Source organism: Mobula birostris, chromosome 7 (genome assembly GCF_030028105.1).
Source record: "Mobula birostris isolate sMobBir1 chromosome 7, sMobBir1.hap1, whole genome shotgun sequence".
Classification (NCBI taxonomy): domain Eukaryota; kingdom Metazoa; phylum Chordata; class Chondrichthyes; order Myliobatiformes; family Myliobatidae; genus Mobula; species Mobula birostris.
Window position 1 is genome coordinate 19,803,795 of NC_092376.1, and position 27,571 is coordinate 19,831,365.

At 40.8% G+C, this 27,571-nt stretch overlaps 1 protein-coding gene across 1 annotated transcript in view; it reads right to left on the minus strand.

Annotated features, from left to right (window-relative positions):
* The window catches only part of LOC140200036 (SH2 domain-containing protein 1A-like), a 109,097-nt gene that overhangs the window by 46,421 nt on the left and 35,105 nt on the right, over nt 1-27,571 (minus strand). The window contains exon 3 of the mRNA XM_072262687.1: nt 6,669-6,810. Coding sequence (XP_072118788.1) covers nt 6,669-6,810 — 142 coding nt within the window. The remainder of the gene's footprint in view (nt 1-6,668; nt 6,811-27,571) is intronic.

The window sequence follows — 27,571 nt, forward strand, 5'->3', positions numbered from 1 at the left end:
CCGAAAGGCCTGTACATGTGCTGTTCTGTTCTATGTTCTATCCCGTATGTGCAGTCAAAGCATTTTACCTTGCTTTAGAGTTCCTTGGATTGTAAGAGCGTCCTTAGAGAGGATCAAGACCAAATTACATGCATATTTGTGGCTAACAGTGGAAGATGGCTTCACTATATTTCAGAGATCAGTTACCATGGGCACAGCTCCTGTACCTTTATACCTGGATTAATCAGCTGGCAATACAAAGCCTGATGTGCCTCACCAAACTCTTGCAGCTAGTACACTAGGATGGCATCTCTAATTTCTTTTAAATTTAGACATACAGCATGCTAACAGGCCTTTCTGACCCAGTGAGCTCCCATGCCAGCCATTTACATCAGTGTGACCAATTAACTTACTAACCTGTACCCAGATATGTCAGCCCAGATCCCGAGGTGAGGCGAGGGTCAATTCTGCTCGCTCTTCCGCAATGTCTACTCCTCTCTCCATGGCACTGAGGCTGTGCAACCACTCCAGCTGCTCCAGGCTGTGTGTCTGCACGCTTCGTGGTGATTTGCCTCACTGTGTGATGAACTGAGACTATCGCTATGGGCCTTTTCAGCTCCAGGTCTATGGACTCAGTTCCGCTCTGAATGCTGTCTCTTGCTTTTATTGTTTGCATGGTTTGTGGTTTGTTTTTTTTCCCTCTCTGCGCATTAGGTTTTGATCTTTTTTTAACTGGGTTCTTTCAGGTTCCTTCTTTCATGGCTGTCTGTGAGCAGACAAATCTCAAGGTTGTATAATTTATACATACTTTGAAAATGAATGTACTTTGAACTTTTAACATCTTTGGACTGTGGGAGGAAACTGGAGCACTGGGAGGAAGCCCATGCAGGCACTGGGAGAACAAACACACTCCTTACAGACAGCGGCAGGAAATGAACACAGGTCACTGACACTGTAATAGTGATACATGAACCACTATGCTTTCATGCCATCCCTTACTACCATGACGCCAACTGCCTTGATAGAGACTGATGTCCATTTGTTGAGAGAACTAAGGTCAAGAGAATGAGAACTTGTACCGAAACATCCCAAGGTGCAATGGTGCTGCTGAACCCACACACCACCCAACAATGGGCCAAATGTTGGAAACAAATTGGAGGGTAGAGGCAACATGGTGACATAACTGAAATTCAGTTTTATGGCCTTCAGAATTAGAATCCGGTTTATTATCATTGACATACTATATGTCATGAAATTTGTTATTTTGAGGCTGTGGCCAAGTGGTTAAGGCATTGGACTAGCGACCTGAAGGTTGTGAGTTCAAGCCCCAGCCGAGGCAACATGTTGTGTTCTTGAGCAAGGCGATGACACCGGTGCCAAGCTGTATGGGTCCTAATGCCCTTCCCTTGGACAACATTGGTGTCGTGGAGAGGGGAGACTTGCAGCATGGGCAACTGCTGGTCTTCCATACAACCTTGCCCAGGCCTGCGCCCTGAAGAGTGAAGACTTTCCAGGCGCAGATCCATGGTCTCGCAAGACTAACGGATGCCTTTACCTTAGAACATGAAAAATTACTAAGTTACATTAAGAAATATGTAAAAGAAATACTGCAAAAAGAGAATAAAATAATAAGGTCATGTTCATGAGTTCACGGACTGTTCAGAAATCTAATGACAGAGGAGAAGAAGCCTTTCCCAAACATTGAGTGTGCATCTTCAGGATCCTGTGCATCTTCCCTAATGGTAGTAATGAGAAGAGGGCAAGTCCTGGATGCTGAGGGTCCCCAGTGAAGATGTACTTGACAGTGCATGACAGATTCAGATTATTTATCACATGTACAGTGAAACATTCAGTGAAACTTGCTGTTTGTGTTAACAAGCAACACAGTCTCGGGATGCATCGGAGGCAGCCTGCGTAAGTGTTGTAACACATTCTGGTGCTAACACAGCATGCCGCACTGTTCAACAGAACAACACAGAACACACATAAGCCCTTTTCCTCCCACTCACAGACATTGATACCAAAGACATAACAAAAACTGCACCATGAAAGAGATTGATTAAATGTGAATCTTGCAATGGTGTGAAGAGCTGTCTGCTAGAAAGTCATATCTTTAGATAGAGGAATGGTTTGATGATAACAATTGTAGATAATTGTTATAGATTATTTACAATTAATAGATTGTAATTATAGGTAAGAGAAATTTACTATGATAATCGTTGACAGAATTTGCTATCTTTCCCACTTGTACAATTGCATGCTATCCTGAAATTGGACAATGACCATACCCCACCCCCACCCTTGCAAACTACACTGCATACTATTCCATCCTATTGCTTTCAAATTATATATATAATGCATAATTTTTGACAAAACAATAGATGATATAGTTTGTTTTGAATCATAATTCTATCGAAAACTAAACAAGTCATCGGAGCATAATGAAAGAGTTCTGATTTTACCTATGTCTATAACTTGATTTTTTCCATAAGTTACAAGATACATGGTGACCATATCTCCATACACACAGTGGCCACTTTATTAAGTACTTCATATACCTTAAAAAGTGGCCACTGAGTATATGTTCCTGCTCTTCTGCTGATGTAGCCCATCTACTTCAAGGCTCGGCATTCAAAGGCACTCTTCTGCACACCAATGTTGTATTGTGCGGTTATTTGTGCTACTGTCACCTTCCTGTCAGCTTGAAATAGTCTGGCCATTGTCCTCTGATGTCTCTGATAAACAAGGCATTGTCACTCACAGGACTGCTGCTCACCGAATGTTTTTTCTTGTTTTTCACACCATTCTCTGTAAACGTTAGAGATCGTTGTGCATGAAAATCACAACAGATCAGAAGTTTCTGAGATACTCAAGCCACTCAGACTGGCACCAATAATCATTCCACCGTCAAAGCCTCTTTTCTTCCCCATTCTGACGTTAGGTCCAACATTTTCTCTTTTGTTTCAATCACTCTGAAGAATCCTTCAACACACTTAGAAGTTGCTGGTGAACGCAGCAGGCCAGGCGGCATCTATAGGAAGAGGTACAGTCGACGTTTTGGGCCGAGACCCTTCATCAGGACTAACTGAAAGAAGAGATAGTAAGAGATTTGAAAGTGGGAGGGGGAGGGGGAGATCCAAAATGATAGAAGAAGACAGGAGGAGGATGAAGGGTCTCGACCCGAAACGTCGACTGTACCTCTTCCTAGAGATGCTGCCTGGCCTGCTGCGTTCACCAGCAACTTTTAAGTGTGTTGCTTGAAATTCCAGCATCTGCAGATTTCCTTGTGTTTGAGTGAAGATTCCTTCCTTTTGTTCCTCCCCATATGTTATTGGCTAAAGGAGTTAATCATGTTCTTCTCTTTGAAAGCATGGTAAAAGGCCCTACCTGCCCTATGAGCCCACACCGCCCAATTACACCGATGTAACTAATTAACCCACTCACTCATGTGTATTTGGAATGTAGGGGAAAACCAAAGGAAGCTCCCATGGCCAAGGGGAGACTGTACAAACTCCTTACAGTCAGCAATGGGAATTGAAGCAACACTCACAACATGCTGGAGGTACTCAGCAGGCGATGGCAGCATCCATGGAAACGATCAGTCAACGTTTCCGGCCAGAACCCTTCATCAGGACTGAAGAGGGAGGGGACAGGGGCCCTATAAAGAAGATGGGGGGAGCGTGGGAAGGAGAAGGCTGGTAGGTTCCAGGTGAAAAACCAGTAAGGGGGAAGATAAAGGGGTGGGGGAGGGGATAGGCATTCTACAATGGGTAGTAGAAGGAGGCGGAACCATGAGGGAGGTAATAGGCAGCTGGGGGAGGGGGCAGAGTGAAATAGGGATAGGGGAAGGGAGGGGGAGGGAATTCCCGGAAGTTGGAGAATTCTATGTTCATACCAAGGGGCTGGAAACTACCTAGACGGTATATGAGGTGTTGGACCCAGCTCGCTGGTACTGAAAAGCATTTGGCTAACCACTACACTACCACGTAACAGGCAACCAAAGTCTCAAGTCACCAGCAATATAATAGCATTATGCTAACCACTTCAATACTGTGCCACCCAACCGTTCATTCAGATCAAATGCTTACACAGCACATTGAGATAGAACAAGTTAAAATGATTGCCACAGAGAAAGTGCAGTTTGGGCAAACAAAAGGTTACAGAATAAACTCTTCTTGGCCTTCCAGCGAGATACAGGTATTGATTTTAACTGATGTTTCGATGACAAATTCTGCCATCTTTATCAGGGATGATGCCTGGGTATGGCTAATCCGGTGGTATTTACATCCCCGTAGTCCATCCCTCCTGGAAGCCCAAGAAGAGTTTATTCTTCAACCTTTTGTTTACCTGAACTACACTTTCTCTGTGGCAATTACATTGTCATTGTTTTAACTTTTTCTATCTCAATGCAATGTACAATCATTGTCTCTCGACTGGTTAATCCTCATCCAATCAGGTTTCCGCTGCCCCACCTTGTTTACAATCAAAGATCATAATATGGTCAATTGTGATGTCAAGAGTCCAATTTATCATACCAGGCAACTGCTTAAAAGTCTTATAACAGTGAGGTAAAAGCTCCCCTTGAGCCTGATAGGACATGCGTTCAGCCTTTTGTGCCTTCTGCCCAATACAGTACTGCAGTATCAGTGTGTTCAATAAAGCAGAACACATCCAGCGTTAGATTATCCCTCAGGATACCAGTTTTACACACCTCTTCTCAGTGCTAACATAAACTTTCAGATTTTACTTACAATCATTGAATCTCAGAACATTTATGAGACAGAAGGAGTATTTTGCAGCTCATTGTGTCAGTGTCAAATGAGAAAATACCTGGAGAGACAGGAGACCGCAGATGCTGGAATGGAGCAAATTTCTTTAACCAGGGAGTGGTGAACCTGTGGAATTCAGTGCCAATGAATGCTGTGGAGGTGAAGTCATTGGTTATATTTAAGGCAGAGGTTGATAGATTCTGGATTAGTCAGGGCATGAAGTGTTGTGAGGAGAAGGAAGGTGCTTGGGGCTGAGAGGGAAATGGATCAGCCATGATGAAATGGTGGAACAGACTCAATGGGCAAATGGCCTAATTCTGCTCCTAAATCTTATAGTCTTATAGTCAAATAACCTAACTGCTGGAGGTACTCAGCAGGTCAGTCAGCACCTGCAGAGGAAAATGGACAGTCGACATTTTAGGTCGAGAACCTTCACCTGGACTGAAAGAGTGGAAGGAAGATATTCAGTTTAAAGAGGTGACAGGTGGGTGGGGCAAGAGCTTGCTAGCAATAGATGGATCCAGGTGAGGAAGGGTGCTGGAGGGAAAAGTGGAAATAGTGACAGAGGCTGGGAGGTGATTAATGTTGGTGACAAAATCTGATGGGAAAGGAAGGTGGAGCATGGAATCAAATAGAGGGTGGAGAGGGTAGTTGGAAACAGCAGGCATCAGGGACTCAGTGGAAGGAGTGTGTGGGTGATAAGCAGAAGGAGTAGTTGGAAGAAGGGATAGAAACAAAGTGATGGGAAGCTGGGCTGGGTGTATGAGGAACTGGATAGACCAGAGGACAGAGAAAATGGACAGAGGGAGAGCAATTAGCTGATAATGGAAAATTCAATATTCATGTCATTGTGTTATTTCATTTATTTCATTAAGATATACCACGTAGAATAGATCCTTCTAGCCCAACAAGTTGTCCTGTCCAGCAACCCACTTATTTAACATTAGCCTAATCACAGGGCAATTTATAATGACCAATTAACCTACTAACCAGTATGTCTTTGGACTGTGGGAGGAAACTGGAGCACCTGGAGGAAACCCACGCAGTCATGGGGAGGATGTACAAACTCCTTACAGACTCAGCCAGAATTCAACTCTGAATTCCAACACCCTGAGCTGTAGTAGCATCACATTAACCACTACGCTACTGTGGTGACCCCAGTTCCAGTTGTAGACTACGAAGGCAGAATATGAGATCCTCCAGTTTGTGTTTGGCCTCAAGGCTGAGGATAGACAGGCTGGTGTGGGAATGTGAAGAGGAATTAAAATGGCCTGTAAACAGGAACTCCAAAGGGTCATGGTTGATGATGCACGGGTTCTCGGCAAAGTATTCTGTACTTGGTCTCACTGCCCTAAAGGAGGCCACAAGCAGAACACCAGATGCAACAGGCAAGATTGGAGGAGGTGCACTTGAATCTCCAAATCAGCTGAAAGGATTGAAGGGATTTAGGTCCCTGGATGGTAGTGAGGGAGGAAGTGATGGGACAGGTGTTACACATCTTATGGTTGCAAGGAGAGGTGCTGAGAAACGGGATGGGATGGATGAAGACGAGTGAGGGAACCAGAGTCAAGGAGAGAGTAATCCCTGTGGAAAGAAGGAAAGGTCGGGAAAGGGGCACGTGACTGGTGATGGGATCACAGTGTAGCAGGCAGAAATGTCAACAAATCTACTCTGCCCAATCCCACTGTTCCATTGAAATTAAGCCTTCTACCTCTGCTTATTATGGTGCTCAAACTCATTTCAAGGAAGATTTATCTTAAATATACAATTTAGTAATTGATCTCCTTCATGGAAAATGGTTAAAAATTTCTTAAGTGCATCAGTACCACGTAAATATGAGCTTTCCAGTGATGTTCTTATTTCCCTGTTCACCTATATATAAACAGATTCATGTTATTTTAGAATCACATGAGATCTCACCTTTGTTCTGGTCTTGGATTTTTTGTGCTTTGCATTCCACTGGATGTAACAGAGGTACAACAAGTCCTTGGCCTGGTTTCTTGTACATTACAAGGAGATTTTCTATGCTACTGAAATAACGAGGAGGAATGCCTTTCAATGTCTGTTGCAGGAAAGAACAAAATGAAAAGAAATTAGATTCCTACATCGGATGGTTCAGCTTGAGACAGAGTTCATCATGCTAGCTGGTAACCACACGAAGCCTAATGCATCCTGAACCAATCAACATTGCCAACCCCTCCCCGTCACTGAGTTGCTTCCCTCCCCCAGCCCCAAACCCATATACTTCTTTCCTTTATGATGTAAATTGAAACCTACCTTTATGAATCATAGTCCCACAAGGGCCCAAGCTGATCATTAAGCAGCAATTTACAGTACATCAGTGCTATTTTTATTCTCTTCTGATCCACACCAACTGCCCCAGATCCTGCCTCTGTCCCACACATTAAGTGCAACTTACAGTAGCCAGCACTTTCATGATCTTCAAATCTGGAAAGAAACTGGAGCGCACAGAGATAGATCGAGTGGGTAGCCAGTGATTTTTTCCCAGGGCAGAAATGGCTAATACTACGGGGTATAACTCTAAGATGATTGGAGGGAAGTACAGAAAGATGTCAGAGGTAAGTTTTTTACACTAAGAGTGGTGAGTCCGTGGAATGCACTGCCAAGTGTAGACGTAGAGGCAGATACATTAGCGACATTAAAAAGAATCTTAGATAGGCACATAGATGATCAAAAAGTGGAGGGAATGTTTAGATTGATCTTAGAATAGGTTAAAAAGTCACCACAACATTGTGTGGCAAAGGACCTGTACTGTGCTGCAATGTTTTATGTTCTTTGTCCTATGAAAATGTATCACAAGAGTGTACACACCACACAGACAGCTCCCTACATTGGGACACTGGAGGCCTCTATCAGCATGCTCCACCGTGATGCCCTTTACACTCAGCTTCAGAACACCACGACTAAACCCTTCACTTCTGGTTTGGCCAGACATTATTCAACAATCAGTGCTGTGCAAAAGTCTTGGGCAGATCTATATAGTCAGGGTGCAAAAGATTTCTGCACAGTACTGTAGTAACTCTATATATTGCACTGTACTGTTGCCGCTAAAAAAAACAAATTTCGTGACATATGTGAGTGATAATAAGCCTGGTTCTGATATGGGTCTCTATTATCAACAGAGAGTGGGAAGGAGGCAGGGAGAGAGGAATTACGGTTGGGAAAAGGGAAAGAGGAGGGAGTAGGAAGCAGAGAGACATTCTGTAGTGAACGATAATCCAATTGTTTGGAATCAAATGATTTTGGCTGATATCTCAAGGCTGGGATTATCTGCACCCACATCATCCCCCACCCCTGGCAATCCTCTGCCACCTGTCCCACACACCCCTCCTGCAGCACTCCACCATCACCGTTGCCAACGTTCTTTGCTCCTGCCAAATTTACAAGCTCACTCTCTGCTCCACCTTGACAAGTACAGTACTGTGAAAAGCCTTGGGCACCCTAGGTATATAAGAATAGGTATGTGCCTAAGACTTTTGCACTGTACTGTAACTCAAAGAGTGCTTTAGCACATTCTTCTATGTTATAGGAGTTATATAGCTATTTGAGATACAAGAGAATGCAGACACTAGAACTCTGGAGCAACAAACAAAATGCTGGAAGAACTTTTCAGCAGTTGAGGCAGTATCAATAGACATTCAACATTTGAGTCGAGACCCTTCATCAATGTTACAGAAATGTTTATTGCTTTGTTCAAAACTCCCAGTATTAATCAGTGTGTCTGAAAATGAAGCTGCAACATGCAATATTTCCAAGCAAGAAAATCATCTTCAGGAATGCTTCTTCTTTCCTGGGGTGTCATTACAGCATTAACATCCAAGGTTCAATTCTGCTGCTGTACCTGTAAGGATTCTCCCGGTGACCATGTGGATTTCCTCCAGGTTTCCTCCCACATTCCAAAGATGTACGGGTTAGTAGGTTAATTGGTAACTTGGGTGTAAGTTGGACTGTAACCATGATGTATCCCGAAATAAAAACTCAATTCAGAACCATTTCAGGTTAAGAAAGGTAGATTATTATCTGAATACTGTTGCATCTGTTATTTTCTGATCCTTAGGGTTCTTCCAAGGGTCAAGAATGGTGAGGAGTCTTCATTCTTAACGATCGTTTATTCTAAAGTTCAAACAAACAGACAAATACTAAGCAAACTAAGTGAAGAGCTGAGAAGCAAAGCAGGGATTCAATGATAAGCAACTTTGGAGAAGACAAAAATAAAAGAGAAGATGGAGACTCCGAAAAATCCATCACCTTTATAATTGAAATAAGAGAAATTCTTTAGCTAATAATAATCCTATCAATGGTTGCACAGTGCTGGCTCGAAGGGCCGAATGGCCTACGTATTGTCTATTGTCTACATCACATGGTCAATGTGCTAACACAGCCAATGAAAAATAAGAAAGGAGATAAACTATCATGTAATTGCTGCACCCCTTTCCGCCAGCAAGTGGGGATGAACCACCACATACTGGACTGTGTAAAATAGAAGACTTTGTCAAAAAGTACAAATAATTAAACTACAATTTTAGTCTTACATTAATTCATGGAAATGTCTTTTAAAAAGTATTTAAAAAAGGGAAGTTAACAACAAGATCTGGGATGTTCCTGCAAAGCCATCCCTGGAAAACGTTATAGGGCTATTAAAACAAAGAGGTTCATGCCATCTTAAACGTTTTTCCCCTCAGGCAGTTAATCTGATCAGTCATTGTAGTTAGCAATCCACCCCCCCAACTCAACTTTATCTATGGCCCCCATCACTGCATCGCACTTTCATAATGCATTATAAATATACAGTAGTATTTATGTATTTATGCACTTATTTCATATTCATGCTTTAACGTCTTAACTTTATTTAGTTTTTTACTCTTTATAATTGGTGAATGTTGTTTTTTGTTGCACATTGGGCCAACATACCACAGCAAATTCCTAATACATGTATTATATATGGCAACTTGATAAAAAAAAGGAAGTTGGTAAAGTTGTACAAGTATAACATGAGATTAGGAGATATGGAGATGTGGGTGTAGTGTGCTGAAGCATATGATCAGCCAGGATCATATTGAATGGTGAGACTGAAGGGTATTTTTCTATGTTTCTACGTATTCAAATACACTAGCAATTTTTTTTTACTTTAGTGAAGCAGATGATTCTTTCAAAACAATCCCGTACTTTCAAAGATTACCATTATTGTAAACAGTCTTGTTTAGTTTCCATTTTATAAGGCCATAGGACATAAGAGCAGAATTAGGCCATTAAACCCATTGAGCCTACTCCACTACTCCACTATCATGGCTTATCTATTTTCCCTCTCAACCTTATTCTCCTGCCTTTTTCCCATGAGGTTTGACACCCTTACTAATCCAGAACCTATCAATCTCCACTTTAAATATATCCACTGACTTGACCTCCACAACCATCTGTGGCAATGAATTCCACAGATTCACCATCCTTTGGCTCAAAAAATCCCTCCTCATCTCTGTTCTAAGGGGGCATCCTTCTATTCTGAGGCTGTGTCCTCTAGTCCTATTCTCTTCCACTATTGGAAACAAATTTCCACGTCCACTCAGTCTGGGCCTTTCAATACTTCTTTAAAAAACATATATATTTTTAATTACTATTATCACTTCTTTTTCAACTTCTTCTTAGATAGTTCTTTGGGAATAAAGAGAACTACTTCTTCTGTGTGTTTCTGAGTCACTGTTAAGGCTAATATGAGGACTACGGACTCTTCAACAGATGGGGAAAGAAGTACCAGACATGGTGGTAGCCACCATGGTGGGATCTGGACTCATGGTTCTAAAGTGCCTGTTGCTATTCCAGTAATTCAACCATTGCACCACTGCTTGTTATAAGAATGGATATGGGAGATTAGGTTTGCTGCAGCAACAGCTGTTACTCAAATCAATCACTGCAGTTTCCTTAGCATATTTATGATATCATGCTTTATGACTGTCAACTTGTCCAAACACACAGCACTCTTGTGAATTTCACCCAGTCATTTGACTGACACCCCATCCCATCAGATTGACACATAACTTGAGCAACTTTGATCAAGCAATCCAAATGGCAGCAGGAATTCATATTTCACAAGAGCAATAACAACCACCTCCTTCCGGTTCCATCAAACTTCTTTTCTGAGCCAACAAAATGTTAGACGGAGACTCAAAGACACATCAGTGTGTCTAGTGTGGGCTAAGAGTTTAGGCCAGCTATTTTTTTCTCATCCTCCATGAGGAAGACCACTCCTGGTGTTGAACAAAAGCCCTTGTCTCATTATATTTTCCTGACGTTGAAATTGAAGCAGCTGGAATTAAGCACATTAGTTGTTCATGAATATGTGCAGTTGATAAGAGGGTATATTTATAGTTCTTTTACTTCCCTACATTTTCACTTGATTTCTTTGTTCAAAGTTTTGTATTTGTCACTGTTCTTTGGCGTAGTCTTCTGTCTTTCTTTCATTAGATCCAGAGTTTCATCTGTCATCCATTTTTTCTTTTTCTTTTTTTCTCTTTTTCAGTTTTACTTCATTACTACATCCAACACTTTGAACTTCAACCAGCTTGGTGTGTACTCCACTGTCAGTGCTTCAAGTCTGTTCTTTCCTGTTAACAGTATATTTCATCTTCATGTTCACAATGGTCAACTGCGCATGACATTCATGAGTTACATCAAGGGATGGACAGGCAAAGGTTTTGAAGAGCTCATTAGAACTTCTTAGATTAAAGACCAATGGAAGACCATGATAACCCATATCATACTACATGGCACATGAGAATGATATTCATTGTATGGACGTATAAGTATATGGAGAATATATTTATTCAGCTGCAGGATACAGGCTTTGCTGGCTATCCATTTATTGCCCATCTCTGAAGAGCTTGTAGACCAGATTTTGAGGCAGATAATTGGCAATTTGTTTATTATTGTCTTGTGTATCGAGGTAGAGTGAAAAGCTTTGCTTTGGATGCCATCCATACAGATTCATTTCTTCACATCAACAGATCAAAATAGTAAAAGGGAAAAGCAATAGCAGGAAGCAGAGTGTAGTGTTATAATAACTGAGAAAGTGCAGTGCAGGCAGGCAATAAGATGCAAAGCCATTATGAGGTAGATTGCCAGGTAAAGAATGATACAAGGGGTTAATTCAATAGTCTTGTAACAGCAAGACAGCAGCTGTGCTTGAGCCTGGTGATATATGGTTTCAAACTTCTGTACCTTTTTCCCATAAGAAGAGGAAAAAGGGAGAGAATAACCAGGGTAGAAGGGGTCTTTGATCATGTAAGGCTGTTCTTCCAAGGCAATGAAAGAGTTTATGAAGGGATTTCCATGATGTGCTGATCTGTGTCCACAACTCTTTGCAGTCTCTTCTGGTCTTAGGTACAGCATCTGCCATGATGGATCCAGGCTATTCTATGGAGCATCAATGAAAATTGGTGAGGGTCATTGGAGTACATGCCAAATGTCCTTATCCTCCTCAGGAAATAGAGGTGCTAGAGGCCATGGCATCTATATGTTTGAACCAGAACAAACAGCCAACCACATTGTTGTAGGTCTGATGAACAGGTCAGACTAGAGAATGGTATTTGATCTCTGGTGCTACTGAACCAGGTGAGATTTTACTATAATTGTCACTACACTAAGACTAGCTTTTCTTTTAAGCTCCACTTTAGCTAATTAACCGAATTTAAATTTCCTCCTTGTCAATGGTGGGATTAATACTCATGTCTCTCGATCAATAGTCCAAGTCACCATTATTTGCCCAGTCACATAAACTATCAAAACTTGGAATCTGGTTTAATCAATTGATTAAAGCTTTCATTTCCTTTCCACTTGTAGGTAGCTCACTGTTTTGTACTAAATATAGACACACCGAAGCAATTAAAATTATTTCACTCCTGGGTTGCTTCTGTCTTAAATTCATCAGGCCACCATTTAGCTGACTCTGTGTAACTGTTTGCTGAAACTACAAGATGTTTAAGGTTAGTTTCTCTTGACTTAAATTCAAGGCTACACTGTGAAACAAGCCAAGACAGTCTTGTGAAAAGAGCCAAGGTAATAGAGCTAAAATAAAAAATAATTGGCATTTGTGGTCTTGAACGAATTAAATCCCTCATGGCTTCATGTTCACAAAACACTTGTGCTACAGTGAATTAACTCTGACAGTGTTCGTGAGAAGGGGCCAATAAATATCTTTGCCTGGAAATTCATCCTTGTATAGAATAGAAAATATAGTACTATCAGCTTGCTCTGTTTTGAAACACGCTTGTTTTTCACAGAAAGTGCTTTCCCATCAATTCAGTTGAGAGGAATAGTTGCAAGAGACTTTGATCGCTATGAAGATTTTGTAATGTTTTTCAGTATCTTTCAGGTCGTGAGGTTTTAAAGATCAGTTAAAACTGTTTAGAAGTCTTCAATAATTTTTAATTTTGAACAGGCTCAATCATTTTTCAAATTTTACACTTTCGCAGAACATTCTATCAAGTCTGTGATGGCTCGCAGAGCAAACCCATCAATCCCACAGCTCCACGTATCTCCCTGTAAACTTTAGAACAGAAATCAGCAAGAATTTCATTAGCCATACAGTAGTAAATCAGTGGAATTTATTGCCATGTGCGGCCATGTTATTGTTTATATTTAAAACAGAGTTTCATAGGTTCTTGATTAGTCAGGGCATCAAAAGTTACGGGGAGAAGGCAGGAGAATGGGTTTGAGAGGGATGATAAAACAGCCATGATGGAATGGCGGAGCAGAATTTTTGGGCCGAACGGTCTAATTCTGCTCCTGTGTCTTACGGTCTTATAGTAATCTATTTCCAGTTATATGCCCGTCAATTTCCACCCCTCCCCCAATCTCTTCTTTTATTCTCAGGCAATAGAGTTAATTTAAAATGATCCATTAACTTCAGATTCACAGTTTCTGTTCACCGTGGGCCAATCTCCCAATGTCCTCACATACATGCCACCACAGCCACCCAATAGAGCAGAGCCATCTTCCTCTTCTGAGGTTAGAGCTCTTCTGGTTCTAGGCTCCACCACTACAGGAAACATCCTCTCCACATCACTCCATGTAGACCTACTGTACTGCCTTTGGTTCTTCCGTCAATTAGTTTTAAACTGTTACATATTAGGAACTATAGTGAAGGGATGGAGAGAGTTCCTTACGATGATGGAAATGTATTACTGCTGGGGGAATTCATTTTTAAGCTGATGCATGACGCAGGTGCCCAGCTCAAGTACTGCTTTGTACAAAGCATTAATCACTTGCATTGCGTACCCTAAAAGTAAACACAACCATCAAAAAAGGAATACAAGCCCGTTGAGTACAGACATGGGGAAAACAAAATGCCCTCGGCACCTAGGTTTCCTGACCTCAAATGGCAGGAGGACTTAAAGAGAGCTATCTGACGGAGTATAGGGACGATGTTACGGTTGGGGCACAGGGGTGAAACTGCATCTTGTACACAGAAGCAACAGTCCCTGTGATTTTTTTTACAACCATTGCCCTGAGCTGGAAATTTTTACATGGCCTGTAAACTGCGCAGTACTTTAAGTGTTTTTTTTTTGTAATATGTATACTATGAATATTTAGAATGAAAACTGAAAAATCACATACTTTGGATTTTATGTATTAACTGAGGGGTATAATGAAATACAGTACAACAAAGAGATCCTTTCATGTTTCAAACAAGAGAAACTCTGCAGATGCTGGAATTCCAAAGCAACACACACAAGATGCTGGGGTACCTGAGCAGGCCAAGCAGCATCTACGGGAAAGATTTCAGACCGAGTCCTGATGAAGGATCTTAGCCCGAAGCATTGACTGTTTGCTCTTTTCCATAGAGGCTGCCTAGCCTGCTGAATTCCTCCAGCACTTTGTGTGTGTTGCTTTCAAGTTTCATAAACTTTTTCTCATCTGTCTTTATTACAAACCCATTGTCTATAAACGCTGTCCAGATTAATTTTGCATCCAGATGAAAGATACGTCTTGATTTTCATGAGATCATCCAAATGTTCTATTTGTAGTCCGTTTCTGGATTTGTACTTGATTAAATTCATTGAAACTGAATTTTTGCAACAAGACACATTGTCAGTGTTGCAACTTGAAACACTGACAATGTAAGTAGGTTGAGGCTCTAAAATGTTTCAAAGTAAGGGTTGCGGTATGTTTATTATTTAGAATATTTATGGCTTCTATTCATTAACACATAATTAATTACAGTGTATTTCACAATTATATTAACAGATTTCAAAATTATATTAACATTGTACAAAAGAAAATTCCAGCTGTGCAGCAACAAAGGTGAGGAGCATTTCAGTTACTGCGTGGCCGTGCACTCACGCAGCTCAGAGAGGACTATGCACAGAAGTAATCCATGATATTAATAAATCTTTGCAGATAAACCATTACTCACCATGTCACACCAGTGGTATAAACTTGTGTTATGATTTGAGAAAGTATCTGCATGGTAATGAATGCTGTCACCTATGTAATATTGCAAGTGCATATCTGATGAAAAACAGGTGCAGTCTGGTTTTTATGTGCATCAAAGAGTGATAGCTCAGTCATCTGGGTCAAAGATGCTCGATTCTCTGAAACAGATGTTTAGAATATGCACTCTATGTGGTAGAATACTGATTTCCCCCTCTCCATCTCTCCCCTTCATTGATGTACAGATGCTCAAATGCCACCCCATACTCCCAAAGGCAAGACCACTAGACCTTTGCCAATTCAACAGCTCTTGGAAAGAAGTTGGGAGAGATTGCTGGTGGAATCCAACAACAACCACTGCTGGGTTTTGTAAAGAATGGTTTAAAGCTTTCAAAGACATTAAAATCCAACTTCCAAATGTTCAAACAAATATAGACTTGCATTTCTATTGTGCCCTTTACAACATCACAGTGGCTGAAGATGTGCTTTATGGCCAATAGACACAACAAAATAGAAAGGGTATAAGCCACTTGGCCACTCAATGGGATCACAACTGATCTTTCCCAAATCTCATCTCATCTATACCAGTTCCCAACAGCCACCAATCAATCCCTCGATCTTTCAAAAATAATCTTGAATTTCTAATGATCTAGCCACAATCCTCTAGAATTCCAGAGCCTAACCACATGCTACAAAAATAAATTTCTACGTGCCCCAGTTTTAAATAAGCACATATTTTATGTAACTCGAAGTACTTTTGGAAGCGAGCTTCAGTGTAGGAAGCACAGCAGCCAAATCACATTGCAAAAGCTTCTTGCCACATTGAGGTGGGTGTACTGTACTTGTCAGCTGCTCAGCTGATGCAAACCTTTTGCAGTTGTAGTGGGATTTCATGAGAACTGCACACTCAGCACAACCAAGTGCAAATATTACCGCAAAAAGCCTGTTGTGCAATATGTTAACAATCATGGCATTTATCCGACAGTGTTCAAAACAATGAACCTGATTCTGTGTCATGAATGCAGAAACTGATAATGAATCCACAGCAGCTGGAATTTTGTTATACCTGCCTAGCTGAACACCAAATTCTACAAGTTGTCTGAACAACTCCAATAGAATCAATTTGATTGGTACAAACAAAGGATCTTCAACCAAGAATGTTCACTGCGTCTGTCTTTCCATGGATGCTGTCTGACCTGCTGGGTTTTCCAGCTGTTTATGTTTTTGATTTCAATTTCCAGTATCTGCAAGCTTTTCCAAGATTCAAGATTGTTTAATGACATTTCCTGCACATAAGTATAAAAGAGCATGAAATAATTGTTAGTCTGGATATGATGTAGGACAAGAACAACACAAGATAAAGAGCACAATAATAATAAAAACACAATAAATATAAAGTAAAGGCATCCGTTAGTCTTGCGAGACCATGGATCTGCGCCTGGAAAGTCTTCACTTTCCAGGGCGCAGGCCTGGGCAAGGTTGTATGGAAGACCAGCAGTTGCCTATGCTGCAAGTCTCCCCTCTCTACGACACCAATGTTGTCCAGGGGAAGGGCATTAGGACCCATACAGCTTGGCACCAGTGTCGTCGCAGAGCAATGTGTGATTAAGTGCCTTGCTCAAGGACAAAACACGGTGCCTCGCTAATATACATAGATTGATTGTATGTCCATAAAGTGACACTAGGCACAGGAGGGTCAGTACATAAGGTGACTGACAGGAAATGATAAAGTAGTGGTGGTGGGGTGTGTTAGAGGGTGGAGGTGTTGATCATCCTTACTGCTTGGGAAGTAACTGTTTTTGAGTCTGGTAGTCTGGTAGTCCTGGCACAGTTGTTATATAGCCCTGCCCTGATGGGAGTGGGAGAAACATTCCATGAGCAAGATGGCTGGAATCCTTCACGATGTTACTGGCCCTTTCCTGGCACCTTTCCATAAATATCTCTTTGATGGCGGGTAGGCTAATGCCAGTGGTAGGTTCGGCAGTTTTGACTACACATTGTAGACCCTCCCTGTTCGTCACAGTGCAGTTTCTGTACCATGCAGTGATGCAGCTTGATAGGATGCTCTCAACTATGCAACGGTAGAATGATATGAGTATAGATGTGCAAAGTCTCGCTCTCTTCAGCCTCCTCAGAAAGCAGAAGTGTTGGTGAGCTTTCCTGATTGCGTAGAATGTCTTCTAGGACCATGAGAGGTTGTGCGAAATATTCACTCCAGGACTTCGAAACTGCTTGTATTTTCCACTGCTGCGATGTGAAAAGAGGGGTGTAAATGCTGCAAGTTCTCCCTTTTAGCTAACAGCTTATAATCTCTCTAAAAATTTTGTTACATGAGGTCTGAATATGTTTTTAGTAATTTAGCTAGTTCTAATTGCATCAAAGAAAACTTTCTGGCCTAATAAAAACAATTTTGTACATGTATATTGTGATTCTAGATAAATGTTTTAAGATATATATTTTTAGTATGTATAAGGTTTACTTATGCTATTAAACTCCTGTACATATTGCAATCTATTTAGCCTTTAGTTATTTTTCTTAATTCTCATTACTCATTATTTTTTCAACACTACCATCAGAGAGGAGGTACAGGAGCCTGAAGACTCACATTCAAAAGTTTTAGGAACAGCTTCCACCCCTCCCCCATCTGATTTCTGAACAGTTCATGAATCTATGAAACTGCCTCACTATTCCTCATTTGCTCTACCTGTCTACCTATCTAATTATTTATTTTGTGGCTTTAAATAATTTCTGTGCCTTGTACTGCACTGCTGCCGCAAAACAACAAATTTCACAACGTATATCAGGGATAATAAACCTGATTCTGATTAGAAATTGTGTTTTATTGTTTATCATTTGCCATGACGTTTAAGAGGCTGATAGAGACATGAATATGTAGGGGTGGAGGGATCAGGTAGAAGGGAGTTATGTTACTTTGGCATCACCTTCAGCACAGACACTGTGGGCTAAAGAGCCTGTTCCTGTGCTGTGCTCTTCTATGGTCTCTGTTCTCACTGTGGGATATTTTTGCCCAGCTGATGATCTCACAGTTGACAGATGACCTGCTTTGGAGAAACCAGTATCAGAAAGCAGGGCACCCACTCATAGATCTCTCTGGGCAGCTTTCTTCAGGGTCAGCTCCAGTACTGTTGCCTCGGGTCAAACCAAGTGTATTTTTATTGGCCAAAGGTTGACAAAGTAACAACCATCGCTATCCTCTTTTAAAACTTCACTTACAGAGGGCAGGGCCTGCTGCAAGCAGGCAGAATGTGCTCATTGATCCGTCAACAGAGGCGTCAGTCAGAGATCAAGGTTCAAGATTTAAAATTGTTTATCACGTTTATCATCAAAACATACACGGAAATGCATCGTTTGCATTAACAACCAAGATGTGCTGCGGGCAAGTGTTGCTACACATTCAGGCGCCAATGTAACATTCCTACAATGCTTGGCATAACAGCACAGAATACAACAAACAACAGAATAGCAATAGCAAATCAAGCCCCGTTCCTCCCTCCCACCCACCTACCCACGTGCATACATAGTCCACCAACCCCAGGACAGGCCGTCTTTGGCCTCCAGCCAGACTCAGACTCGGAATCGCAGATAAGGCAAAGATGAAGATTAGCGAAGACTTTCTTCTTCAACTGAGGTCCCTCAACTGATTTGTTTGCTGGGCCTTTCGCCTGGTGGTCAGCATGTAAATCCTTTGCCTTCATCAGCAGCTTGGGCTGTCGAAAGTGGCTTGCCTACTTTCAGCCCAAAGCCTCTCCACCATCTGCAACACAAGGCAGACAGGCACTGGAATATTTTCAAGATGCCTTTATGTTCCAGCTGCCAGAAAAAGGCGGATCTCCCAGTAGCCGTCCATTTCAATACTACTTCCCACTCCCATTCCGACATGTCAGTCCATGGGCTCTTCTACGGATGTGATGAGGCTACACTCAGGTTGGAGGAGTAACACCTTATATTCTGTCTGGGTAGCCTCCAACCTAATGGCATGAACATCGATCTCTCAAACTTCAGATAATTGCACCCCTCTCTTTTCCCCCCATTCCCATTTCCCTTCTCACCTTATTTCCTTACCTGCCCATCACCTCCCTCTAGTGCGTTTCCCCCTTCCTTTTATTCCATGATCTTCTACCCACTCCTATCAAATTCCCCCCTCTCCAGCCCTTTACCTTTTTCAACAATCAGAATCCCAGCTCTTTACTTCACCCCTCCCCCTCTCCCGGTTTCACCTATCGCCTAGCATCTTGTATGTCTTCCTCCAGTGCCCCCCAATTTCTTGCTCTGACTTTTCATCTTTCTTCCAGTCCTGATGAAGGGTATTGGTCCAAACCATTGACTATTTCCATAGATTCTGTCTGGCCAGTATTCTGAGTGTGTTGTAGGGCGGTTAAGAAGCCATATGGTGTGTTGGCCTACAGTAGTTGGGGAACTTAATTCAAGCGCCGTGAGGTAATGTTGCTGCTCTATAAAACTCTGGTCAGACTACACTTGGAGTATTGTGTTCAGCTCTGGTTACCTCATTACAGGACGGACGTGGAAGCTTTATAGCAGGGGTTCCCAAACTTTATCATGCCATGAACCTGTACCATTAAGCAAGCGGTCCATGGACCCCAGGTTTGGAACCACTGCTAGACAGAGAGTACACAGGAGATTTGCCCAGATGTTGCCTAGATCAAAGAGCATGTCTTCTGAGGAAAGGTTGAGTGAGCTAGGGTTTTTCCTCTTTGAAGCAAAGGAGGATGAAAGGCCACTTGACAGATGTGTATAAGATTATGAGAGGCATATATAGAGTGGACAATCAGCACCTTGTTCTCAGGGTGGCAATGACTAATGGCAAAGGACATTATTTTAAAGTGATTGGGAAAAAATAGGGGAGATATCAGAGTTTTTTTTTACAGAGAGTGTAAATGTCTAGAAATCTAATGCCAGGGTGGTGCTAGAGGCTAATACATTTAAGAGACTCTCAGATGTGAACATGAATGAAAGAAAAATGGAGGGCTATGTGGGAGGGAAGGGTTAGATTGATCCTGGAATAGTTTAAAAGGTCGGCACAACATCTTGGGCCAAAGGGCCCGTACTGTGCAGTGCTGTTCGATGTTCTATCTGTTGGTCCCCTTCCAAGTTGCACACCATGCCGATCTGGATTCATCTTTGGAGTGGAAGCTACCTCAGTACATATATTTAAGATAAAGTTGATAGATTTTTGCATGGTAGGGGAATTAAGGGTTATGGGGAAAAGGCAGGTAGGTGGAGATGAGTCCATGGTCAGATCAGCCAAGATCTTATCGAATGGTGGAGCAGGCTCAATGGGCCAGATGGCCTACTCCTGCTCCTATTTCTTATGTTCTTATGTTCTTATTAATTGGTCTAAATCCTGGAACTGTGGTGTTCCATTCTGTAGGACTGCAAAAGATAAAAGAGGTGCAAAAACCAAACTGCTGGAGGAGCTTTGTGGCTCAGGCAGCAGCCGTGGAGGCCAAGATATTGTTTTCCATAGAGATCTTGCTTTAGAACAAGGAAGTAGCTCACAACCACCTTAGATAGATAAATAGATACAGTAAATAGATAGATAGTTACTTTATTGATCCCAAAGGAAATTATAGCTTTACAGTAGCATTACAAGAGCATCGATATATAAATATGAGAAGATCAGTAAGTAAAAACAAAAAATAAGTTACCTTAAAAATAGATGTACAAGATTTCCAAGTTCACACTGATAAGATGGTAGTGCAAGAATTAATGTAATATTATACAGTTATGGTGCACATTCATACCATCCAGATAGGAAGTGATGATATTGCACAGGATGTCTGTGATAGCAGAATGTGGTAAACAGAGCTAAACAGAGGTTTAACAGTCTAACAGGAGGGGGTCATCACTTCCCCAGCTATAGGTTGACTCATTATAAAGCCTAATGACCAAGGGTGAGAATGACCTCATAGAGCACTCTTTGGAGCAGCACAGTTATCTTGTACTAAAAGTGCTTCTCTGTTCAGCCTAGGTGGCATGCAGAGGGTGAGAACCGTTGTCCAGAATTGCCAGAATTTTCTGGAGGGCGTTTTGTTCTACCACAGCCTCCAGTTGTCCAGTTTGACTCCTATGATAGAGACAGTCTTTCTAGTCAGTTTATTGGGTGTGTTGATGCCATTCCCCAGCACACCACCACATCGAAGATTGTACTAGCGACAACAGACTAGTAGAGCATGTGAAGGAAAGGCCTGCATACTCCGAAGGACCTTAGTCTCCTCAGGAAGTAGAGGTGACTCTGGCCCTTCTTATACATAGCCCCATGTGTTAGTGCTCCATTTAAGTCTGCAATCCAGGTGCACCCCCAGGTACTGTAGGTCCTCACCACATTCACATCCTCACCATCAATAGTAACAGGCAGCAATGCGGGCTTGATCTTCCTAAAGTCCCTCACCATCTCCTTTGTCTTACTGATGTTGAGCTGCAGATGATTCAGCTTGCACCATTTGACAAAGTCCTCCACCTGGGCCCTGTATTCATCCTCCCATCCTCCCTTTATACATCCAGCTATTGCTGAGTTATCAGAGAATTTCTGCAGATGGCATGACTCAGTGTTATATCTAAAGTCTGAAATATACAGAGTAAACAGGAAGGGAGCCAATACAGTCCCCTGTGGAATCCCAGTGCTGCTTTGGTCATGTCTGACACACAGCTCTGAAGCCTCACAAACTGTGGTCTGCCATTCAGGTAATCCATTACCTAGGACACAATGTAAGTGCAAACCCCCATTGAACAGAGCTTTCCCACAGCAATGAGGGCTGTATGGTATTGAAGGCACTTGAGAAATCAAAAAAAACATGATCCTCACGGTACTGCTCTGCTTATCCAAATGGGAGTGGGGGCAATTAGAGATACGCAGTAAATGTTGACCTTCTCAGGGATGCCCAAATCGAGAAAATGAATAAACAAAGAAATCTGAAAGGTGTTTTACAGAGTCATGAACACCACTTGTATCCAGATTTACTCAAAGACTGGGTATCCTGTGCAAATAGACAGGATGCCAAATTTCCTTCTCTGAAAGATATTAGTGAACCAGATATTTCTCTTAAAAAGCAATTCGGTGGTTTCTTGGTCATTATTACTGATACGAACTTGAGACTCCAGATTAATCCAAGTATTTAAATTTAAATTCCTTGGTTTTGTGATGGGATTTGAGTCAATTGTTCATCACTCTGAATACCTGTCTATTAATTCAAACAGTATTCTATCCACATCATAACAACGTAGAAAACATTTAGAATGCACTATACTAATTCCCTCCATGGCAGGAGTTCCCAACCAGGGTCCACAGATCCCTGAATTAATGGTAAGTGTCCATGGCAAGATTGGTTGGGAAGCCCTGCTCTACAGCATCACCTGCCACCATGAAGGTCAAATGTAGCCATACAGAAATACCTTCAAAATCAATTATTTTTGCCATCTCAACGTGGACATAAATCACAATCCATGTTTCTTATGGGATCACATTCTAGATTCTCCAGTTGAGCACTATAGTGCAACCATCATATCAACCATGAAAGGTCTGGAAGGCATCAACAACACTGATTTGGGCCAGTCTGAAGGACATGCAGGGAGACTGTAAAAGGGGACACAAGCCACAATAATCAATAACAGTGCAGCCACAAAGTCTCTTCGACCCACTTTCTTTCTTTCTTTTTCAATCTTTTTATTAATTTCAAAATATAGAAACAAAACATAGCAATAATACAGATAATATGAGATGTATTGTTACATTTAAAAAAAGAGTAATTGCAAAACCAAATAGTGGAAATTACCAAAACTCCCATACATGTAGAACTGATCACGGATAATATAAGGCAAAAAAAAAAGAAAAAAGAAAGAAAAAGAGAAAAAAAAAACCATCCCAAAAGAAAAAAAAACAACTAAACTAAACTAAAAGACTTGGGCAAAACTAACAACTTAAAAATGGAAAAGAAGAAAACCTCAGCGTCGACGATTCTATTCCCCTCCAACAACAGTACAGAGAAATAAAACAAGTTTGGAAATGATCAAATTACATCAAATGAAAATGCTGAATAAATGGCCTCCAAATTTTTTCAAACTTAATAGAAGGGTCATAAACTGCACTTCTAATTTTCTCCAGATTCAGACACACCATTGTTTGTGAAAACCAATGAAATACTGTAGGAGGGTTGATCTCTTTCCAATTCAACAAAATGGACCTTCTAGCTATTAAAGTAAGAAATGCAATCATCCTTCGTGATGAAGAGGTTAAATTATTTGAGTCTATCATTGGTAGTCCAAAGATAGCAGTAATTGGATGAGGTTAGTCTATATTTAGGACCGTTGAAATAATATCAAAAATATCTTTCCAATATTTCTCCAACAAGGGACATGACCAAAACATGTGAGTTAGAGAAGCAATCTCAGACTGACATCTGTCACATATTGGATTAATATAAGAGTAATAACGAGATAGTTTATCTTTGGACATATGAGCCCTGTGAACTACTTTAAACTGTATCAACCTATGCTTAGCACATACAGAGGATGAATTCACTAACCATAGCGACCTTTTTATTAAAAAGTACCCCCGTAATTAACAGAAATCTGCCATTAGGATCTGAAATGATGTCTTGATGAATGAATGTAATTGAGGGATCAATAAAAATTGAAACGCCTTTAATTTTGGCTTGAGCATTTGAGTGGTATTGTTTTCTTTTCCAAAACTTAAAGAAGCATTGACTGTCCTCTTTCCTCACATGAGTCTCTTGAGCAAAGATAATATGAGCATTCAGTCTTTGGAATATTTTGAAAATCTTTTTCCGTTTAATTGGATGGTTTAAACCATTTGTATTCCAAGAGACAAAATTAATAGAATGAGCCATAACTAAAAATTAACCCTTTGGTGAGTAAGGGGTTAACCATAATGTGAGCTCATGAAATCGGAAGAGGAATACATGATTGGAGAGGAACCGGAAATCTCGACACTGAGGACATCTTTGTAGTTCTGAATCAGCCCAGTAGAAAAAATTAAAAAAGAAAAAGACAACCCCCTCCCCCAACCCCAAGTAGAAACCCGAACTGAGCCAAAGAAGGCTGAAGAAAGCGCTAACTAATACTAACTTTAACCCCATTTCTGCAGGGGGCAACTCCAAAAATATATGTTAGATAAGTGACCTCCCAAAGACTAATATGTGAAAAATAAACAGTATTGTAAATTAGTCTCCATAGTAAAAATTACTAAAATATATAAAATAAAAGAAACCAGTATCAGTACATATAATTAGTTAATTATAAACGAGTAAATAAAAAAAACGCTTCCAAAATAAGAAAAATGGATTATGGGAAGAAGAAGCATAAGAATATGGCGTCCCGAAAAAAACAAAAATTATAGAAAAAGAAAGACAAGTCGCCATTTTAATTATGCGAAAATCAAAAATAGGAAGCATATAACTACAAATGACCGTCGGATTGGATCATTAGTAATAACAAAAAAGGATAGATTAAAACAAAAGGTTAACTAAGGGAAAGTGATGTTATTCACAGAAGATAAATATTCCATATAAATTCTAGAGTAATCACTATAGTAATAACCAAAGAACAAAAATCTTAAACTTATAAAAAACCTTCATCGCACAGTAGTAGAAGGTTTATTTTGAAGAAAAAAAACCAGAGAGAAAAAAAATTGGTGCTGAAAGCACCAAACACAGACTAAGAGAGGGTGTCTGTATCAGATGGGAAAATATCATCCAAAAAGCTCCAAGCGGCTGTTGTAGAGTGGAAAACACGACGATTTCCATCGGGAAGAGAGATTCTGAGTCGTGCAGGATACAGTAGTGCCGGTTTGAGATTTTTTTGATAGCATTCCGACATTAAAGGTTTAAAAGTCAGTCGTTCCTTCATCACTTCAGGACTGTAGTCTTGAACTATCCTGAAGGAATGCTGATGATACTTTATCATCCCTTGTCGACGAGCGATCTGGGACTTTCTTCCACCAAATTGTTTATTTAATAATCTTGATGGGAATGCATGCACTTCCTAATAAATACATATTGAACTTTCCACTCCCTATAATAGTATTATAGAGGCTGTTGGCAGGGTTCAAGGACAACAGTTGAAGAGAAAGGCTAACTTAGACAGGGCTATTATCTTTGGAACAAAGGAAACTGAAGGTATTTTTAAATAAGATGTATAAAATTATGTGATAACTACAATGGTTAGTTATCTACGTTATTTGAAGAAGAATTAGTGAAAAATTGAGGGGGGAAAGTCATAAACACAAGATATTCTGCAGATGCTAGAAATCATGAGCAACACATGTAAAATTCTGGAGGAACTCAGCAAGTCAGGCAGCATATGTGGAGGTGCGAGAATCAGGAACTCACAGCCAAAAAGGATGGTAGACACAGAAACTCTTCCAACATTCAGAAAGTATCTGAAACTGTTCTTGAAACTCGATAACTTGCAGGAGTATGAACCAAGTACAGGTGTCCCTCACTTCATGAAAGTTCACTTTACGCCACTTCGCTTCTATGAAAGACCTACATTAGTACCTGTTTTCACTAACCAAAAGAAATCTGGAGGATTTTCACTTTTACGAAAAAAGGCGAAAATCGAAAATAGCGTTCAGCATTTGTTTTGCAACAAGCCATTATAGAGGCAGCATGCACCCCGAGCATCGAGAGTGGCAAAGAGCGAAGCTCCTTCCCCAGGAACTACACCCAGCATCAAGCCGCCATAGCTTTGAACTGCGTGAGATTTTCGCTACGATTGATAGTGCTGCAGTGATTGCAGAAAAGTATGACTTTAATTTTGTATGGGCATGTACGTTTAGGGCAGGTTTGCAGGATGTTTTGAGTGCTTACAAAGAACAGTATGATAGAAAAATGCATGAACTTTCCAGTGTGCTCGCTGTCTTCCCGATTCTGGTAAGTGAAACGACACTGTACATACATTTTTCTACTTTATATAGGCTGTGTATTTATCATATCATTCCTGCTTTTACTATATGTTAGTGTTATTTTAGGTTATATGTGTTATTTGGTATGATTTGGTAGGTTATTTTTTGGGTCTGGGAATGCTCAACAATTTTTCCCATGTAAATTAAAGGTAATTGCTTCTTCGCTTTACGTCATTTCAGCTTACAAAAGGTTTCATAGGAGCACTTTACTTTTGGATAGCAGGGGAAACCTGTACAGGGAAGTGGGGTGAACCATGTCTATTTTTAATCAGTTTGCACTAGGTGAGTTTAATAATTTCATTCTGTAAACTTCATACAAAAGTTCCATAAAATTTGACAATTCTAATTCCCTTTTATGTTTCTCCACATTTAGTGTTCACATCTCATGACAATTAAAAAGGGGAAATAAATCTGACCTTGCCCAAATTAAATAAGAATTTTAAATTGACTGGAATAAAACAAAGAACACCACGTAATTGAAATATCATCAAAAATATAGCAGGATAAAACACATCTCAGAAGTGCTTGAATATAATTGAGCTGCAAAGATGAAACAGAAGTCAGGAAAAGGTCATCTGTTCTTCTACAGACATTCTCAGTCTACATTCCGCTTTGAGCTCCACTGCGTTCTTCAAATCTTCTGAGGAGTAAACTGCGCCCAAGTAGATCCTGGGCCCGCTGGTGTAGTCAAGGAAAACTCCAAATTCCTCAAGAATTGGTACTGGTACTAAAGTTTCTGTTTGCCTGCCACTCGGACAGAGTCTTCCATACATAAGTACATCAAGGTAATAAAAAGGAAAACAGAATAAAGAATACAGTGTTTCAAGGATATGGTGTTTAGTGGTCATCACATCTCAGAATCAGAATCGCTGGCATACGTCATACTGTCTTTGCAGCAACTGTACAATGCAATACAGTATAATAGAGAAAAAGAACTGGGCATTACAGTAAGTATATACGTTTGTATATTTAATAGTTAAATTAAATAAGATATGCAAAAATAGAAATAAAATAGTAGTGAGGTTGTGTTCATGGGTTCAGTGTCCATTCAGAAATCAGATGACAGAGGGGAAGAAGCTGCTCCTGAATCTCTGTACCTCCTTCCTGGTGGTAGCAATGAGAACAAGGCATAATTCTTGATTGGTCAGGGCATGAAGGGGTAAGGGGGAAAGGCAAGAGATTAGGGCTGAGAGGAAAAATGGATCAGCCATGATGGAATGGTGAAGCAGACTCGATGGGCCAAACGTCCTAATTCTGCTACAATATCTTATGGTCTAATGGTTATATGACCTGGGTGATGGGGGTCCTCAGTGATGGATGCTACCTTTTTGAGACATCACTCCTTGAAGATGTCCTGGATACTACTGAGGGCAGTGGTCATGATGGAGCTGACTAAGTTTACAACTCTCTGCAGTTT